Below are 19,795 nucleotides of genomic sequence, written 5' to 3'. Positions count from 1 at the left end.
AAGTCCCAAGTGATTATTTCAGGACTGTCACAACGGAGCTGTTAATGTTTGATTTTTAATGTTACAGAGCAAGACGGTCAAAAAACGATTTTGAGATGCAGAAGCATTTTGGAAGTTTTGTTATAAGTGCCTGAATGAAAATGAAGTGAAAAGGGTAGATTTTGAAAAAAGGGATGGGCATGGTTTTGGCTCTATGTGACAGCAGTATCAGTCACTGCAGATGCTGAAGGGTGAGGATTGGTGCTTTTCTATTCAGCCACCTAACTCTTTATTTATCAGCACTCCATTGCCATTTGTGTTAGAGAGAAAATTCAAATGATTCCTGAAAGATGAGAATTATTTTGTAATTTTAGAGCCAAAATTACAAAAAAGGGGTCCTTTAGAGCTATAGAAACTTGGGTGATAAATGGTTAATTAAGAGAGCTTGTAGACTCCATCAGAGGGGGAATGTGTAAAGGCCTGACTGGGATTGGCTCTGTCAGAGGTCTCGCCGGTTTTCCATGTTAAATTCAGAATTACTTATATTACTCTCACATATAAAATCTTAAATTGGGGCCAGTCATATGTTAAAGACCCCTTAGTACTTTATTATCCTAACAAAGCACTTCACTCTCAGACTGCAGGCTTACTTGGGGTAAAAGCAGAATGGGAGGCAGAGCCTTCAGCTATCAGGCTTTTATACTATGGCACAAACTCCCAGTTTGGATTTGGGAAACAGACTCTGTGGGTTCAGCCCACTGCAAGACTTCTTTTCCTTCATGTAGCTGAAGAAGAACATTTGTTATTAAAGCAGCACTGATACTGCTGAGACATGCAGTGAGTTCTGGCATCCACATGACTCACATAAATGTGTCACAGAAGCCACTGAGTTTGCTGTTTTTCCTCACGTGCTCCGGGTGCAGCTGACGTCATGACTAACTTTCTCCATAAAGTTTGTTAAAGTTTGAGCATCTTCCACACGATGAACGATCACTGGATTAAATAAACACCACTGTGAAGAGATGTGCTTCAATTTTGTGTGGTTTTATTCCAGCTTACAGAGGTCAGAGTTTACACGGCGAAGGGATCCAGCTGGTAAACGTCTCAGATAAATCACAGAGACAGATCACACATTTACCTCTTTTCTGGCAGAAGAGGGCAGCAGCCTCCACTGAACAACCTCAATAAACTTGACTCATGCATAGAGTAACCTTTTCTCTTTTTTTAAGGTTTCACAGTTAAGCCATTAATGCCTTCAGTGTTGCTTCTCTCCTACCACTTTGTAAAAAGGCACAGACTGTAAGAAGGTTTGGGAGACCCCATTTTCCAACATTGAGACAGAAACAATGGAAGCAGCTACAGGAGAGCCACACTAGACAAAAAAGCAAACAGATTTATTCTGACGTGCTGTTCCTGAGAGTAGATCATTTGGTTTCTCAACAGGAATCCAGACTGTTGTGATTAGAGTAAGAATTAAGTGACAGCACTGATCAAAAGTCCCACAGCGAACATCCAAATACAAGCACCACTTTGAAAATGTAATGAAAAAGAAGCATTTCATTGTGACTAATAATCACAGACTTAGGTCATGATATTGAAACACATGAATTCAGTCTTGTGTGTTGAATGGAAAACTCCTATCAGCCCTCTTGACCTCAGAGGCCTTTGTTGAAGTAGACGTGTCGTATGCTGTCCCCATATTGAGACCTGATGGAGTCTCTCAGCTCGGGCTCCAGCTTCGAAACAGCCATAGAGCTGCAGGAGGAGGAAGAGAGGACAGAAAGGAAAAGAGGAGCACAGTCAAAGGTTTGTTTGCATATCAAGACAAAACAAAGTGTTGTAGTCAAAGCTAATGAAAGTGCAGTGGACAAAAAACATTTTTGTCAGTAAAAAATTAACAAAATTTACTCGGGTAATTAGGAAAGCAAATTATTATTTGACACGTACTTTATATTCATTGTTATAATGTTGTTATTACAGCTCTTCGAAGCCTCAGTAAAGAGTTATAAATGAGTTTTACAACACAGGACATTTTAAAATGAGCAACATATTGAAGTTAAAAAGTTGCACTATTCTAATGTAAGTGTACAACATTTTGACAGGTTTTATTAAAGATAACTGGACATGTGCCTGTCTTTAGCACTGTGTGTGAACACTTTACTTCCTGAACCTTTAGAGACATTAGGACCAAAGAACAGGCGATTTTAGGTTTATTCTCTGGGTGAATCGTTCGAGTCCTGGCTTAATCTCAAAATTTAAAAAAAGTGAGTCTTATCCCCCCCAAATTTTTTAAAATAAGAACTGCATTTTTCTTTATTTTCTGTCATATGAACACTGTTACAATAGTGGAAAGTTCCATTAAACATGGACAACATTTCATATAGAGAGCAGTGTGTGTGCTTTTACTCATGCAAAAGGATAAAAAGAGACTGAACGTAAAGGTGGAAGCCAGTTTATGAGCTAAGGCCCACTTTAACATGACTGTGAACCATGCACAGCTGCTCTAGTAGAAAATATAGAATTGGTAAAGTAGAAAATAGGTACCCTTTAAAGTTTGAAATACTTCCAATGGGAAAATCTTCATGTTCTCCAAACTGAAAATCCATGAGAAAGTTTTGTGTTTTTACTCTAAACACCAGCTAAACCATAAGTCACAGTGAACATCTGCAAAGCAGTTGTTAAGCGTCTTCATTCCACGCTCGCTCGTGCTGCGTTTTAATTCCACTAGCCTCACTGACATTTCATTTTTTTAGCTTTGCCTTCAGGGAACAATGACTTATGGACTACTGATTTGATTGTAGACCATTAGAAGCACCTGTTAACCGCACACTCATCAATACTTATGCATCCTCACCATTTTACTATCGGGTCACTCCCAAACCTTAAATTTACAGCAGTAAGTCCAGACCTGGACTGCACAATCAGACTAAACCAACATTTAAATCCATGATCACGAGTTCCCAAGCAGGCTTACATTATAATTTATATTTCTAATTTGCTGGTAAGGTGGAAATAAACCCGTAAAAATATGATTTGTCACATTTTTTCTGGGTCTTTCAAAACAAACTAACATACGGATAAGGTGCATCCTTATTTGAAAATCTAACTTCAGTTAAAATTGTTTCCCAAAAGTTAATTTTCTCTGTGAATTTAAAACTGGATCTGAAGACTGAGATGATGAAATATGTCTGAGCGAGCTTGAGCGAACAACACGTTTGAAAGCTGATTAGAGGCCAAAACACTGCAGCAGGATTTACTGTAACTCCAGGAATTCCAGCGTCGCAAATTAATCCACCAGCTGCACTAACACGAACATCTTTTATCGGACCAAAGCCACAGGACTTGAAAACCTGAGCTTTCTGCTTTGGATTTTTAAAATCTAGTCGATTAGTGTGGACTAGTTTCTGTAGCAGAAGCTGACTGTGTGAAACAGCTACAACTTAACTTAGACACAGGTTCTGATAACCTGCTTCCTCCTATAGAGAAGGTTCTACAAAAACTCTTCTATTTATGATTTATTCCTAAGTTTTGTCACACAGCACACTGTATTACTTTGATTTTTGTCAATTCAAACATATGTGAGAGAGAGCATACCATTTGAAGCTGAAGACAATGTGTCTTAAAGCGTTTTAAGGGCAATTAAGAAACCAACTCCTCTCCTCCCTTCATCTAGAACTTCAGTGAACGCTTTTCTGATGAGTCGAAGATCAAAAACGCTCAGTTTGAGCTTTAAAAACAGAACTAACCAATAAGCAACTATGCGAGTAATCCTCCATCTTTTATATACAGTCAATGTTTATTTAAACAAAGGACTTTCTTTTTTCCTATTAATGTAACTGTGTGCAGTCCTATGAAAACTGAATACCCTTACTGTTTCCACAGAAATTAAGAGAGTACGTAACAGCCAGGAGCTGCTAATCATCAGCAGGTGTGGGAACCTCAATAAAAACAGAGGTTTTGGCAGTTTGCTGGTCTGGAACATTTGCCACAGTCCCAGCAAATTCATCCCAAAGTCAATTTGTGCTCAAACAATCTGCAAAAAACCCAAGAGCTACATCACTGACTCTGCAGGCCTCAGTACAAAGAAAAAGACTGAACATGAAGGCCTTGTTTCTAAAGGTTGCCAGGAGAAAGCCCTTTCTCTCCAAAAGGAACGTGACAGCACAGCTTACTGTGAGCACGGCGGTGGAAGGCTGATGATGTGGGTTTATTTTGGAGCCACATGATCTCTACATCTTGTAGTCATTAAGTTAACCATGAAAGCCTCTGTATACCGAAGTATCCTCAAGTCAAATGTGAGGTCTAAGGCTAAAGCTTGGCTGAAACTCAGTCACGTAACAGGACAATGATCTTAAGCACAACAGGCGGATAAAGAAAAGAATCAAGGTGTTGCAATGGCCCAAAGTCCAGACCTCAACCTCATTTAAGAGAATAAATGCCTGCTCGTAAACTTCAACAAACTGTAAAGAAGAGTGGGTCAAAATTCCTCCACAGTGATGTGATAGACCGATAAAGCACAGAGAAAATGTACATATACATGTATGTCAAGAACCCAGGCTGACTAAAGCTAACTATTTCTTGACGCTCCTTAAAGTCCACAAACTTCATGTGTGAAAGTAAAGAAACAGTTTCATTACCATCTCTGAGGGAACAGGGAGCAGGCAGCCGGCACCATGAAGATCAAACTTTGGGAAAAAAAGGACAAAAGTTACCACTGAAATACTCCAGAGGACATTATAGTACACCTGACCCTGCAAACTCTCTGTACTTACAACCCTCCCACCAGCATCACTTGAATTGGTCCATGGAGAAATGTGATTCTCTATAAAACGCGAGAAAAGCACAATGAGGACAAATGCACACATTTAGCAGGAGAACGGTAATGAAGACGAACGTCTTACCTGCATGAACTTGTATTTTTCCAGCCTTTGCATGATGATTGGGAGGACAACTGACAAAAGGAGAAGAAGAAGAACATTAAGTGAAGAAGAGAGAGAGGATTTATCATACTTTCATGACATAACTTTCTCCTAAACACTTCTTTGCGTACTCATTCCCGGTGCGGCCATGGTGACCCGAGAAATGACCACCTGAGTGATGCCTTTTACTGCTGCTTTCTGCAAACAGAAAAAAATGGAGACAATTTAAGAAAAAATAAACACATTACAAAGTGCCTTAAAGTGTGTGCAGAGCGCTGACCGTAGAGTGGCCCAGTTTGTTGCCATTTTCATCTGTGACGGCGATGCCATTCAGAATTTCCCTGAAAAACAGAGAAAATTAAGATGAAAAGACTAAAAACAAAGAAAAAGGAAACTGAACATGAATAAGTTTTTCTCTTAGAGATAAGAGGGGAATGTGGAAGTGTGTGACTCTGTTTTATTGTATTTTTTCACTAATTTATTATGGATTTATTTCATAGCTTTATAGTTTCATGTCTTGCTCTGTACTTTAACAATATACAATAGAAGTATAAGTACTGCACAGTTCACAGTAAACACTCTTTTATTGGGTAGCTATTCTGACTTCACTTCATCTTAAACCTTCAGTACTGAAAACAAAAAACCAATAAGAAGTGTAATAATCTGTAATAATGTGAGAGGATCTGTACTAAAGGCTGCAGACCCTTCCCTGTGTCTCAATCACCTTCACTTTCTTAATAAATGCCCAAAAGCACCAAAATTAAGCTTTAAAAAGATAAAAAGTGCTCTCTCCAAATTGGGAATGTCACAGGCATCAAACTGGAGAACAAAATTGTGAAAATGAGCCAGCTCCTGTTTTTCTACCCGTGGAATGCAGCGATCTTTGCTGAGATTTCCGGGAAAAAAACTAAACAAAAAAACATTAAGAGTGTGTAGAGTAACATTAAAAGTATGGATTTTTTGTTTTTGCAAACACAGAAACGTTTAAGCAGCTCAGAGATCACACGGATGCGCACAGAAATCAAGGTAAGCTAGTTAAAGACGTTAACTTTATGATATTTCAGCAAAATGCTATCTTGAACTACGACTGCTGCCTCTGTTGTACCAACTCTACACAAACACATACACAAGTCCTAACCATCCCAGTTTAGCAAGTAAATATGCCAACTTTAAATAGTTAGCGCAACTGGTTTGGCAGGTATTTAATTATTGCATAATGGCCATTCAAAGTAAAAGTTAAAAATAAGCTTTAAGGAGGCGTGATGTTCAGAGAAACAAACACATTTACTGAAATTAAAGCTGGAATTTTCTTAGTGTTTACGAGCCTTAATTAATCTTAAAAACTCAAAATCTCTGAAATTTAAACCACAAATTTATAGAGAAAAAGTCAAATCTGCTTTTAATTTAATTTAACAAATGATATGACTTCACTTTGTGAGGGTGGATCATCAAACTGCACGCAGATGGAAAACAATGACAGCACACATTAGTAAGAAGGTGCGACAGTAAACGACACCATCGGTACGCTGGAAAATCTTTCTTCTGATAATCTGGTGATTCAAAGTTAAAATAACAAGTATTTCCTTATTGCTTTACTTCCGCCACAAATAATTATTTAATTACACAATGATTATGACATCTGGTAATTGTTACTTTAAACCCTATTTTTCTTCTACTTTTTTTATCTGTGTCGTTAATGCCAAAGAATATGAGGTCTCTCTCACATTTTTTCCTATTTTTCCCAACTTTTATCACAGAGAACAGGAAGGCTTTCTACTAAATCTGTTCTTTCCTTTTTATTTTAACTTCAATGGCACAAATATGCCGTGACATAAAACAAAAGGGTGGAGAAAGCTAAATTTCTGACTTCCCAGGGACCCTTGGTAGATAAAAAAAGGTCTACCAAACTGAATAATTATACTCGTGCTGGAAGCATGGACATGTGAACCAAATTTAATGAGATTCAGTGCAATAGTTGTTGAGATCACTGAGATAATTAGGATTCTGGTTGAGTACTGGTGCACTTAACCTTCCATCAAGAAGATGTGGAGATTTTTCACATATAAAGTAGAAGTTTGTTTGAAAACCATCCTGGTGGAGCTAAAGGAAAACACGCAAAGGCCGAAGGCTTCATCATCTGGAAACCATGAACATCTGTGCAAAATTTCACGGCAATTCATCCAATAGCTGTTGAAATATTTCAGCCTGTACCAACTGACCTACATTACCATCCCCTGAGCCATAGCTAAAAGAGATTTACACATCACGCCACTATTTTAAGATCAGTAATTCTCCAGAACACCTTCTCTCAGGATCTAACACAGCAAACACTGCTCTGTGGTTGAGTCTCCTCAGGAAGCCTGCCCTTACAGAGTCGCTGTGGTTTCAGCAGACATGGCCAAAAAAAACCTGCAGTTCAAAGAAAAACGCAGGAGGACTCACTGCTGCCTCATCATGGGAATGTTAACACAGTTGGCAGCTGCCACAGCTACAAAAGGGACCCAGCGAGCCACGAGAGGAGGAGCTTTCTGTGGGAAAAAGCAGCGAAAAGTCATCGTGAATATCATCGTAATACCTGTAAAGAGCTGTGCAGCTGTGAGTGGGTTAAAGGGACATTTTCAGCTTTTGTTCCTGTTGCTGTTGGTTTTTGTTCACCAACAGCAACAGGATATATATGACAGAAACCAAGGAAAAGCATAGCAGATCTGACCCAAACTATTATTTATAAGTTGGTTTGGCCATTATTTTAAACATAGGGCATAAAAGTGATCGCATCCAGATAAGTTTGACGACGAAACACTTCTTAAAAGCAGTCAGCGCTGTATGAGTTCCTGTGTGCAGCATTTGTACCTTTGTGTAGAGGTTCAGTCCGACCGCTGTTGCTAAAGCTGTGCTGGTCGCTGTAACGTAGGCTACTCCAATCTGTCTGAGAGACACAACAAAGGCACCGAACAGCAGCTGCTATTAGAAGACTGTTTTTTTAATGTTCACATAAATAGGCATATAAAATAGCCAGCATTCAGTATGTGGAGCTTTGCATCCAGATAAAATTAAGGTGTGTTTAAATGCACCTATGTTTACATTTATCCAAATACTGTAAGTGTGCATTTGGTTAAGCTTCCACTATTTCCCATTTCTATGATACACCGTGAAAGGGATCATTTCCTGATGTGTGCTACAGGTGAGAAAGGATAACTCTAGAAAATATCTCCCAAAATTGTCCAAAGTTCATGTGTGAAAACTGCTTTACAGGTGCATGGCATGATATCCACCAGTACACACCATGCACCTGATGGCTGGATATGAAAAAAGCTGCCTGTAAATCAATCCAAGAAGACAGGATCAAATCATTTTGGTGTGCAGACCACTTTGGAAGGAGGTTTGAAACAATTATTACCAATAAGGTGAAGTATGTATGTGGCAGTGAAACTTGCTACTGCTCTTTTTACCTCTACTGATGCCCTCAAAAATTTCTAGTTGCTCGCTGATGCTGTGAGAGTTCACCAGATTCTTATCTGGAGGATGTGAAATGACAAACTTAAAGTCTTAAGAGCGCTTACTTGGGAGTGATGGGGGAGGCAGCGTTGCGGTTGGTGTAGTTCACTAAAGCGTTGAAGGACTGATTTACCCACTGCCAGAACACCACAGCAGGAACTGTCCTAGAAACAGACATGAATTATGAAACCTGTAAAACTTCCTCTGCAAGAAAGTAGGATGTGGTAAAATGCAGCTCGGCCTGTTCGCGCTTCTCTACCTGTAGAACTGCAGCATGAAGCCGGTGATGGCCATGCCTCCGGGTACCTGGAATGACATGCGGCCGATGAGGTTCATGCGGTCTCCCGTGTCTGGGTGAAAAGCTGAGTCGTACAGCTTCTTAGCATAGTAGAGCTGCTCTACTGTGGTGCCAGGAGGGATGGATCCCGCCCTGCAAAGCAGCAAAAAAACAAAAACACACTCAATGATGCTGGTGGAGCCTTTCGTAACTACAACTTGCCACAGAATCATATTAAAATCTGCAGAAGCACAGTTACAACAAAGAGAACAGGGTATGAAGCAAAACGTTGAACGTAAAATGGGAATTTCTAACATTTTGCCACAGACATGACAGGTGGTTTCCTTCTTTACTTAAACTACCCTTCTGCTGTTAGTTTTGTCTTCTGCACGTGAAATTCAGCTTTTTTTCGATTGCAGAATGCTCTTTTTTTCTTTCTGGGTGAGTATTAGGCCTGTCCTCCTGTGGTTGTCTGCAGAGGAGAAGGGGGGGGATTCAGCTGTACTGTTATCAGCATGAGAGCTGCTAGTGGTCTGGCCAGGACTAGCTCACTATCAGCAGCTTTTACTGCACTTATAGTTGCATAACGAGTTGTTGGCAACTTGACCAGCATTGTCTGTACTTGACTTGTCCGCTCTGATCTGCTTTTTTCCCCTTTGGTCTCTCAGGGAAAAGGTAATGATGACAGAAATACTGAAGGAATAGACCACAACTTTCATTTAGCTTTAAAGTTAGCTGTTCAACTACCTTTAAAAAGAAATAGAGGGACTGTATTTTAAAAACAATGTATTATTCTCATTTCCAACTTTATATTTTCATTCTTGGACTGTAGCAGACTGGCTCTGCGTGATTTACAGTTCAAAATAATTTATCTTTATACTGGGCCTTTGCTTGGCTAAAACAATGTGCTTTAGCTCCTCTCCCCATAATCCAACTTTCTTTTGATTGGCCATCCAGCAAGTCGTTGGGGTTTCTGTGGTTGCAGCCAGAGCTGTGTCCCTGAGATGACCACTCTTACTTGTACTTATCATACAGAGTAGCTAAAACTGTCTAAAGCAGTCTGCACAGAAGTTCAATAGTATAACATAAGAATATCAAGTTTAAGGTCATATTTTCTTTCTCCAGCGTTTTGTTTCTTTAACAATGGAGTGAAACTCTTTTGTGAGGGTGTCCTGGGCCATCATAGGCAGCATTAACCCAGGATGGTTTCCAATAGAGGGGGAAACCAGAGCTCCTAAAAGGAAACCCACTGGGAGAACATGCAAACTCCAAACAATCGTTCCATTTCCAGGCTTGAACCCAGGAAAGAGCAAGCCAATGAGCCACTGTGCCCTGAATGTCTCTTATCAAAGGAAACTTGAGGACGGTCACATGACACGAGACATTTTAGAGCTTGTGCATTCATTTTCTCACCTGCAGCTTTCTACTAAAGCTTTGGCCTCATCTAACCGCGAATCAGGCAGGAGCGCTGTTCGGCAGTCGGTGATGTTGAAAAAATGTTTTAGTCTCCCCATGAACGTAGACTGATCCCATCGTGGTGCGTCGATGTCAAACGAGCTCAGAGCCATTGCGTCTGTTAAAATCCAGGTGCAGATTAATGCATCAAAAAGCCTCGCAGCCTGTGTTCGCTCTGCGGGACGTCACTCAGCAGCTGCAGTCAGATCCTGAGGAAAAGGGGAAGAAAGACATTATTACAGGACAATCAGAGAGTTGGTGTATAGTTAATGCATGCTCTTGTCCTCCTTTGAGCTGATGTAACATTAACAGATTTTTGTTTTTTTTTTAGCTCAGCGGCTCAGAGACAGTAGTTTTCTCTACCTTTGAACTCATCATCCCACATGCAATGGTGTATGTTTATAAAGCTGAGATACAACACAAAACTTATTTGGATAATTAACATCCAAACAGTCTCCTCATTTTCCCTAATCTAAGAATTTCATAACACTCCCTTGGGTTTTAGAGGTTTTTTATATGCACCTGTTATATAATATTCATTATGAAAATACATGTATCCATAAAAAATCTGAAAAGCTGTGAGCTTTAGTTTAGTTTTTATTACCAGTCCAACGCTTCATTCCATTGTGGTTCTGGATGTAAGGAGTCCATGCGAACACGTAATCATCTTTTTAGCCTTTCTGCTTCCATAATGAAGGATTGACTGGACTCACGGGGTCACTTAATTAAATTTGCGAGAGCTTTGACAGTGATGTCAGTGTCTAGAGCACCAAAACTACAACAGCGGAGTGAACCCAGACAGCTGTTTGTTATATCAGCGTACATGCTGAATTTGATGCTCATGATGGTGATGTTTGAGAGGAGAAAACTAAGCAAATGTGCAGGATACAAAAACATCTATTTTAATATTATTTAAAGTCTTACAAGCCTTCATTTCTTACAACAAATGAAGCAGATCACACATCTGGAGTTAATTCAAAGCATTGAGTTTGTATTTTATAGCTTTTAACTGTAATTTTAAATACGAGGTCCAAAGAAATGCAAGTGCAAGTGAAAGAGGCTTTCATTAGACTAAAAGAAATAAAAGAAATCAAACCATCTGGTATATTCTTAAGAAGAAGGAATGAGATGGCCAGGTCAGCAACTCCAAAAGGCTTAGTGACGTCAAACTCTGCCTAGATCACCTTGAAGCTGCAAGCCACTGGTTACACTGGTCTAGAAGTCCAGATTAGACTGTGCCAGAAAGCATCTAAAAGAGCCTGCACAGTTCTAAAAAAAATAATTAAGAAACTGAAAATACTAATCAAGATAGACCAGAATGATGTGAAGAGAAAAGTATGAAGAGAAACGGCTCGTGATCTGAAGTGTACCACATTATGTCAAAACAAATGGACATGTATGGCTGCCAGTGCAACCGGGTCGCTGGTGTTTATTGATGACGTGACTGCTGATGGAAGTAGCAGGATGAACTGTGAAGTGTGCAAGGGTATACTCTCTGCTCAGATTCAGCCCACGAATTGGAACAAGCTTGCAAATAGATAATCACCCAAAGAACAGCAACAACATTCTTTTGCCTTGAGTTTCTCAAAGCAAAGAAATGAGATATTCTTTAACAGCTTTACCAGAGCAGGCTTTTCATTTATTAAACCAGAAAGGCACAAAGACCCAGAAAAGATCCTTGAATTCAAGCTGAAAGTCTGCACTTCAGTCACATCTTAACTGTCTGATTAAAAATCCAGCGTGGCACTGTACAGAGGCTAAACTACTAAAATTGTATCTTTATCCGACAAATTATGGACCTGACAGTATAAAATGCTTAAAGTGCAAAGAATAAAACCTGTGATATAAATGTGGCTTGTATTGTACAAAGGGATTTCAGAGCTCAGCAGCTTGCCTTCCTCATAAAATTATGGTGGTTATAGCCACAAAAGTAACATATTTAAATACCTTGCACCACATATCCTAAAGGAAACTGTGCCCATGTTGGCATTAAACACTGGTAAACATACTAACTTTTGTCTGTTCAGCATCATTCCTCCAAACCCTGCTGAGATATCGTTGCTCTGAATATCCTGTAGCTTTGCAGCTTGGGCTCTCTAAAGTTAGGCTGTTGGAAGCATCTGCTCTTGGTTTTAAACCAAACACAAACTGCCTAAAAACCCTCAAAGCCCAAACGTCTACTAGAAATCATCAACCACCTCCTGGTAATGAGTCCTCGAGTAGTGATTTTGAGATTTTTGCAACTGCACCATTGTGCTTGCTTTGAAGCAACCGGGGGATCCAAAACGTGCTGACTACAGCTCAGCCTATCCAAATGTCCCACAGTTCATCTCCATTAGGCACTTACTGTAAGTTTTAAGTAAGTTTTGAAACAGGTGAAATGTAAGGACGAGGAGAAGAGGATATCGGCGGTCTCTGAAGGTTCAGCCTGGTTGGAACTGGATTATTTCTGAAGCTGTTTGTTTACAAAATAGGTCAAAGGTCTGTGGAACATGGTGGAGAATAAGTCAACGTAGATCCTATTACCAAGACATATAAATAATAATACTAAAGGACATATGTAGGACTGCATCTGAAAAAACTTATTACACCTTCATAACTCCTTACTTTGTTTGATTAAAGATTAAGTTTACAGTTAATTTGAAACAGAAAGAAACAACAAATCTTCACATTTAAAAGCTAAAACTAGAAAAGACTGAACTTTTTTTTCATAACAAATGATTAACCACTCAAAAAAAGGTGATGAGGACAAAAAGAGGACAGCAGAGCACGTATCCTGAAAATCTTGATGTAGTGTTTTGTTCACAAAAATGCAGCTTTAACTACATTGTTAAACAACTTATCAAGCCCTTATCAAATATTTCCACTAGAACCAAAGCAAATAATGAAACCGTCACCTGTAGTGAAGGTCAGCAGGGTACTAATCAATTTGGCCATGGTCACGGAGAACATGATTGATTCGTTCATTGATAAATCAATAGGGAGGCTGATTGATTATGATGCGAATAATAAGCCACAACCTTGCAAGAAGACCTAAATGTTTGCTGCAAGGCAATAGCACAGCACAGATCCCATAAATTATTGATTGGAGGAGCAGTTACTTGGGTAGAACTGTAAGTATTGCACTTCAGTGATCCTCAATTACAAGTTAAACTGCCATAGATATATCACTAAAAGTACTAAACGAAGCTAAATAATCCCTGACAGATATTATTATGTAATTAAAATGATAATAAGCAATGTTTTGATGTAAAGCAACATTTCACTGCTGTAGCTGGCTAAGACGAGGCTTGGTTAAGGTGGACCAACTATTGAAACAAATGAAGAGCAAATTGCAAAATATTCTAATTTAAGTGGCTGGAACTGTGTATTTTTTTTAAATATTTTGAATGAAAAATCAGTGATTATTAGTGAAGTTGTAGAGTCAACTGATCCATCACTCTATGATTACTATTTCTTCATCCATATGGTGGAGTAAAAGAAATAAGAGATGTAACGTGCAGAGTACTGCAGTACAGGTAGTTACTACTACTGACTAGCAGAAGGTTGCCAAACTGGATCTGTAGGCCAGAGCCCTAGTAACATCTGGATAAGTAGTAGCACGTGGCTGCTAATGGTTGAAATGCTAAATTACTTACATGCAGTTTGTGGAGAAGAGAAATGTGTGGAGATCTGTGTGAAGACAACCGACCAAAGTGCTGTGAAAAGAGTGAAAACATGTCAGTTGGGGCTCACTGACTGATGCAACTCAGTCCTCGCGTTACCAGCTGGGTCTGACGGGGGAGGACCCCCAGCAAAGCACGAGCCGAAACACCGACACACCAGCTGCAAACACCGCCGTTTGAAACCGAAAATATACCTGTGTATACACCTCCAACCGGCCAGCAGAGCACGAACCTGCCAGGTGGTCAGCTCAACTCCCGTGCAAGCATAGTAAAAAAAAAAAAAAAAGCGCACGTGGCACGTCGTGCTCCAATCAAAGGCTGGAGCAGATGGGGCAGATCCTTGCGTGGGAACCGGTGGAAACCGAACCTGATATTTGGCTGAAGACTAAAATTAAATCAGACACTGGGGGAGCGGTTCCAGATGTTGAGTTAATCCCCCTCCAGTTTACAGCTACTGTTAGTAGCTAGCTAATTACTTCGGTGACAGTATATCCAATTTGTTAAGGTAAAAAGTAGTAAAAATTTGTATCCGTCAACTTATTTTAACATTATGGACAAGAAGAGTGCACAAAATGAGATTTCAAAGTGTACTGTCTAAAAACAATTAAACATTTAGCAGGTAGCTAACTAAACTCGTCCACCATAGTTTGGGGTTTAGCGATGCCTTCATGGTACTTTGTTTAAAACAATATGTAAATAAGGAACACCCGTTTACCCTGGTCTACTGCGATAACGACCACTTAGTGACGAGCCGCTACAAGAACGAATAACACAGGGAAATAAATTTTGATGAATAGAATTTATACATTTGGATTACAAAAAAACCCATATCCCCTCAAAACAATATCAGAGTCGGTATTTTTTATTTTACCCATTTAAAAAAAAAAGTTTCCTGAATGCAACACGACGCAGAATCTGTGCGTATCTCTGCGTCTGACGTCACTCCCCTTAGTAACCCTCGGCGGCGTCTCCAGGAGAGAAGGCAACAAGATGGTGAGTTTTAATTTATCGCAAACATTTAGCCCATAACCTAACGCAAACTTCCTCGAGTGCTCATACTTCTATACCTTATTGTCCGTTTTTAGTTTTATCAATTGTAATAAATTCCGTCACCACTAGGTTGACAAAGAAAAAAAAATCGACTGCCTTGTTGCTTCGTTCAGTTATCAGGGGAGATTAGCTTAGCACGTTAGCTGTGTTTAGCTCCCATTTGCGTGCCGTTATCTAGCCCTGCCTGGGAAACACATTAGCCGAAAGGATCAAGAAAGTCAAAGCAGAAGATCTGACTTGCTGCTCAGAGGATCTGTTACCGTTAGACGAGTGCTTGTACATCATCAAAATCCATAGAGGGTGCTAGAAATGGCCTGTTGGTGGATGGAAAGAAGAGATGTGTTTCTGCAATGGTGGTTAGCTGCAGCAGTGCTCCCCCTGTCCCCCCGGAAAAGTAACACCACGCTGTTGTTTTTAACTGCTTGTTGTAGGGATTGCTGTCCATCCTGCGCAAGCTAAAGAGCACACCAGACCAGGAGGTGAGGATACTGCTGCTGGGTCTGGACAACGGTGGGAAGACCACACTCCTTAAACAGTTGGCATCTGAGGACATCAGCCACATCACGCCCACGCAGGTAAGACACAAAGGGTGTTTGTATACAAAGCGTGGTCGAGGAACTTTCATGCGTTTCACCTCCTCTTACTTATTTTATCTTCTTCCTGCAGGGATTCAACATTAAGAGCGTGCAGTCTCAGGGGTTTAAACTAAATGTCTGGGACATTGGAGGCCAGAGGAAGATCAGGCCATACTGGAGGAACTACTTTGAAAACACAGATGTTTTGGTGAGGAGATGATGCACCAAATGAAGCAATATGACCTTAATTTCAGTAACATGCAACTCTTTCACACACTAACAAAGAAAACTTTTTGTTTCAGATTTATGTCATTGACAGCGCTGACAGAAAGAGGTTTGAGGAAACGGGTCAGGTATGTAACCGTGTATAAGGGTTTTGCCTCCTCACCAAAGAAGTTTCAGTTTCCTACCAAATGAACGGTGATAAAAAAGAATTGGACTATATATAGTTATAAGTAAATTATAAGTAATTAGGGTTATTCCATTTCAGATTTTTGTAGGTCTTCTGCTCAACCTTGTACCATTCTTCGTAACAGAAATGAAAAATAAAACCAGGTTTTGGAGTTTCCAGATGGTACTCTAATTATGACTGAAAAAAAATAGTTAAATGTATGCATATTTTAAATTTTTGAGTCTTCCTCTACCTACCGTTTTGAGAAGTACTGCCCTGGAGGAGTCTTATAATTCAACTTCAATTTTAAATGTACTAAGAGGTGTTAAAAAGACAGTGTTAAAAATGTCAAAAGTATTCTACATGCTGTATTTTACAGTATTGTGAAATTCAACTCTATACCATTCAGTAAATTTCACTAGTTGGCTTTCACATTTTTTTTTTACTAGTGTGGGTTCAAATATGGGACTTTACAGGACTGTTTGAAATTTTTTTTTTATAATATTTTAATTACCCAGTACTCAGACATTTTTAATTTTTAATCTGTCCCAGATTATTCATACAGATTCATTTTATGGCAAGAAAGCCAATTATTTTATTTATATTTTATTAAACAGCTGATTATTTCCCCCAAATCATTTGTAAATGATACCAAACCAATCCTAAAACTTTTAACCATTTAGTTTATTTTTTACAAAAAGGTCAAAATTGATAAACAGGAAATACATTTTATTAATTGTTTTTTAATAATTACAGAAGCTGGTGACTGTTAATATAGTGTTTAAGGTGTTAGGCTATATAATATATAAAATATATATTTTATGTTAGAAAGATAGAAAAAATGGATAATTCCATGTTTTGCTTCTGACTTTAAATGTGGCTGATGTGTTTACCTTATACACGAAAGATACCTGGTTTGATTCTGGGAGGAGACCCAAACCCAGCCTCAGGATGCACAAGCTAGTGCACTCCTAGTGCAAGCCCCAAGCCTGGATAAATTGAAAGGTTGTGTCAGGAAGGGCATCAGGCATAAAATCATAAAATCTGACCCAAATCAAATATAAAATATATCCATGTGGCAAACTCCTGGGAAATAAAGTAGCAGCTTAAAGGTCTTCTTCTTAAGGATACATTTTGTAATTATCCTTTGGCCCTCTGCTTATTTTAACAAAAACTTTACCACCAGGTTGGAGGGTTTTATATGGAAGCTGCTTTCTGCTACTGAAAAACAAAAACAGTTATGGGCCACCGTAAGTCTAAATTGTGAGTTATTGTCTAAAAATTTCAATTTGATAACTCAAAATTGGAATCTACCTTTTCAGTTTGTAGTTAAACAGATGTTTGAGTCAGTAACTCAAACTTTTACAAGAAGTAAGTTCAGCTGTATGGTGTATTTAATTATAGGGTGTTGTTCACACTAAATACAAAGCAAAGTTCCTCCTTGCATGGATACAGTCATTTTGGAAACCAACCAATATTCACGCCTAACAGCCAACAGCAACAACAGCAACAATTCAATTCAATTCAATTCAATTTTATTTATATAGCGCCAAATCACAACAAAAGTCGCCTCAAGGCGACTCTGATGAACAACAGCAACTCTGATTTTTGATGGCATCAAGAGAATCCAAACAAAATTTTCACCAATATTTTAAGTCCTGTTAATTCATATTGGAGTCTACCAGCGCCATCCACCAAGTATTTATATCAGTTCGCCTCACTTCAAGGACTTTATGGACCTGAAAACTTTGCATTATGTTTGGCTGGTTTCATGGTGTTTCACATCTGAACTCTAGAGCTGTTTTACAGTACAGTATAGTTGAAGTCCCTTCTGGTTGTGTAAGTGTGTGTCTGTCATGATGTGTAGCTGACAGATGTGTGTGTTTGTGTGTCTGTGTGTGCTGCAGGAGCTGGCTGAGCTGCTGGATGAGGAGAAGCTGAGCGGTGTTCCTGTGCTGATCTTTGCAAACAAGCAGGACCTGCTGACTGCCGCCCCAGCCTCCGAGATCGCAGAGGGTCTCAATCTGCACACCATCCGGGATCGCATGTGGCAGATCCAGTCCTGCTCCGCCCTCACTGGCGAGGGGATTCAGGTGAGCAGACGAACTGTGCTTCACCTTTGTTGCATTTAAAAAAATATATATATATTTTTCTTCTCACCACACTCCCCTAAATTTAATACAGGAGGGCATGAACTGGGTCTGCAAGAGCGTCAACTCTAAGAAAAAATAGCTTTGCTTGTAGTCTTCTACTAATCAGGAGGACCAGCAGCAGCAGCAACAGCAGCAGCACACATGCATACACTGACACACATTGCACCCTCCTGAGCCTTAGTACAAGGGATATACCTGTGAATGTACACACACTACTAATCCAACATGGACTTGGACTTTTTAACCCCTCTGCATTCCCGCATCGCTGATGTTTACTAATCTCAGCACATCTTCCTGTGCTGGCCTCTACAACGAGGAGGGGCGTTTGCCTTCAAAAGGGAACCCATGCCAGAAAATCGACCCCTTCCACCCCTCCGCCGTCCGCCCACGTCACCATCTCGGTCCAACCGCAGCCACCCATCCGCAGCCTGTCACAGCCTCAAACATTCCCATTAAACTGCTGTCTTTCACTGGAATTCCAACATGTTCTTTAAGCTCTTTCACACGCTGTCCTGGAAACCACCCCCCCTCCCTCCATCTCACTCCTATGTCTTGACAGTTTTTGTTGTTTTTGGTTTTTCATCATTCCACAAAAGGCTGTAAAGCGCTTTTCCTGCTATGGCTCTGTTTGAAGTGACGTATATTTTTGTAATTGTCTTATTTATGGTGAAGTAGAGTGTAGAGCGCTTTTAAACAACAGCTCATGCGGCGTGTGTGTGTGTGTGCGTGTGTGTGTGTCTGTGATTTCAAGGATGTTTGAGAAACAGTCCAACTCTCCCCACTACAGATAAAATAATACTCTACATGTTAATATGTAAAAAGGAGGCTGAAATTAAATGGTTAAGGACATTTTTCGATCAACTGTAAATAGCTCGGCTCTGTGTTCATATGTTACGTTATGCACATGTTATAGAGTATTTGTTACCCTGTTGTAGTCTATAATGTTTGCATATCTAATGTATGTTAGCAGATCTGTAACAGAGGAATAGGTACTGTATGTCCCAGTGCATTTCTATGTGCAGGTAATTCACTCCTTTTGATATTCTTGAATGTAATCTGTTCAGAGCTGAAGATACTGTATGTGAATAAAAACACGAGAAAATGTTTCACAAGTCTTACATTTAGTTTCTGGATGGAGTAACATACTTGGATACTGAAAACTTGGTCACATAAGCAGGTGGAGTCGTGTGCTTAATGACAACAACCACCCTCTGTGGAGAGGCCGCTGTGGGAGTTGATGGGTGGGGCGCAGAGCATTGTGTTCACTATCAAAATGTGGATTTGATCTAGCAGTACGATACCCTACTTGTATGGAACTGCAGCACACATTTGTCCCTCTCGTGTGCTGGTATAAGCCTGCGTCACACAAGATTATTATACAGTGAGATAATAGGTGTGGAAAAAGCAAAGATTTTAGTTAACAGAAATAGAAATAACTAGACTTTTATGGGGGGACAAAGTGTTCACTGAAACAGTGTCCAAGAGTGTGAGTCAACTGCCTTCATTTAGTGTTTGTGTTGAGAGTCATGACAAATCCTGAATCTTTCAGAATGAGCTGATTGTTTTATATTAAGTAAGTGTAGTACATTTAATGATCCATGCAAAATTTTACCTTCCTTCTGGGATTTCTTTCTGAATTACCAGCCCTTGAATATATAGGCATTGGTTTAAGTGTTCTGCTTTTCGAGTTGCCTTATTTCTTCTAGCATATTTGAGCTGTCCTAATTTTTTAAATACAAAAGATATACACATGAAATTTCCAGGGCTGAAAGACACTTTTACTGTCTGTGAAAAACAGCAACCAAACCAGTTTTACACATTCCCCAAGTGTCACAA

At 39.6% G+C, this 19,795-nt stretch overlaps 2 protein-coding genes across 3 annotated transcripts; one reads left to right on the top strand and one right to left on the bottom strand.

Moving 5' to 3' along the window:
- Positions 1-1,002: 1,002 nt before the first annotated feature.
- On the bottom strand, positions 1,003-15,205 carry sfxn2 (sideroflexin 2). Of its 2 annotated transcripts, none has more exons than XM_031742874.2 (13): positions 13,985-14,506; positions 13,764-13,823; positions 10,084-10,334; positions 8,653-8,823; positions 8,459-8,557; positions 7,749-7,824; positions 7,341-7,426; positions 5,179-5,239; positions 5,030-5,096; positions 4,881-4,930; positions 4,752-4,801; positions 4,617-4,664; positions 1,003-1,734 (listed from the first exon to the last, which is right to left on the bottom strand). In XM_031742874.2, exons 3-13 carry the CDS (start codon positions 10,236-10,238, stop codon positions 1,635-1,637), a joined length of 963 nt encoding a protein of 320 aa, XP_031598734.1. In that variant the 5' UTR covers positions 10,239-10,334; positions 13,764-13,823; positions 13,985-14,506; the 3' UTR covers positions 1,003-1,634. The 2 variants fall into 2 exon arrangements, with proteins under 2 accessions (XP_031598734.1, XP_039472322.1); XM_039616388.1 differs by lacking the exon at positions 13,985-14,506 and adding an exon at positions 15,101-15,205 and having other exon boundaries at positions 1,635-1,734.
- Positions 14,679-19,066, top strand: arl3b (ADP ribosylation factor like GTPase 3b). The gene is made up of 6 exons (XM_031742862.2): positions 14,679-14,783; positions 15,272-15,415; positions 15,507-15,623; positions 15,718-15,768; positions 17,714-17,899; positions 17,991-19,066. The coding sequence occupies exons 1-6, from the start codon at positions 14,781-14,783 to the stop codon at positions 18,036-18,038; spliced, it is 549 nt and encodes a 182-aa protein (XP_031598722.1). The 5' UTR covers positions 14,679-14,780; the 3' UTR covers positions 18,039-19,066.
- Positions 19,067-19,795: the final 729 nt, after the last annotated feature.

The sequence above is a fragment of the Oreochromis aureus genome, linkage group 8 (genome assembly GCF_013358895.1).
Source record: "Oreochromis aureus strain Israel breed Guangdong linkage group 8, ZZ_aureus, whole genome shotgun sequence".
Lineage (NCBI taxonomy): Eukaryota > Metazoa > Chordata > Actinopteri > Cichliformes > Cichlidae > Oreochromis > Oreochromis aureus.
The sequence above is the reverse complement of the archived record's forward strand: the minus strand, read 5'-3'. Positions and strand labels throughout refer to the sequence as shown.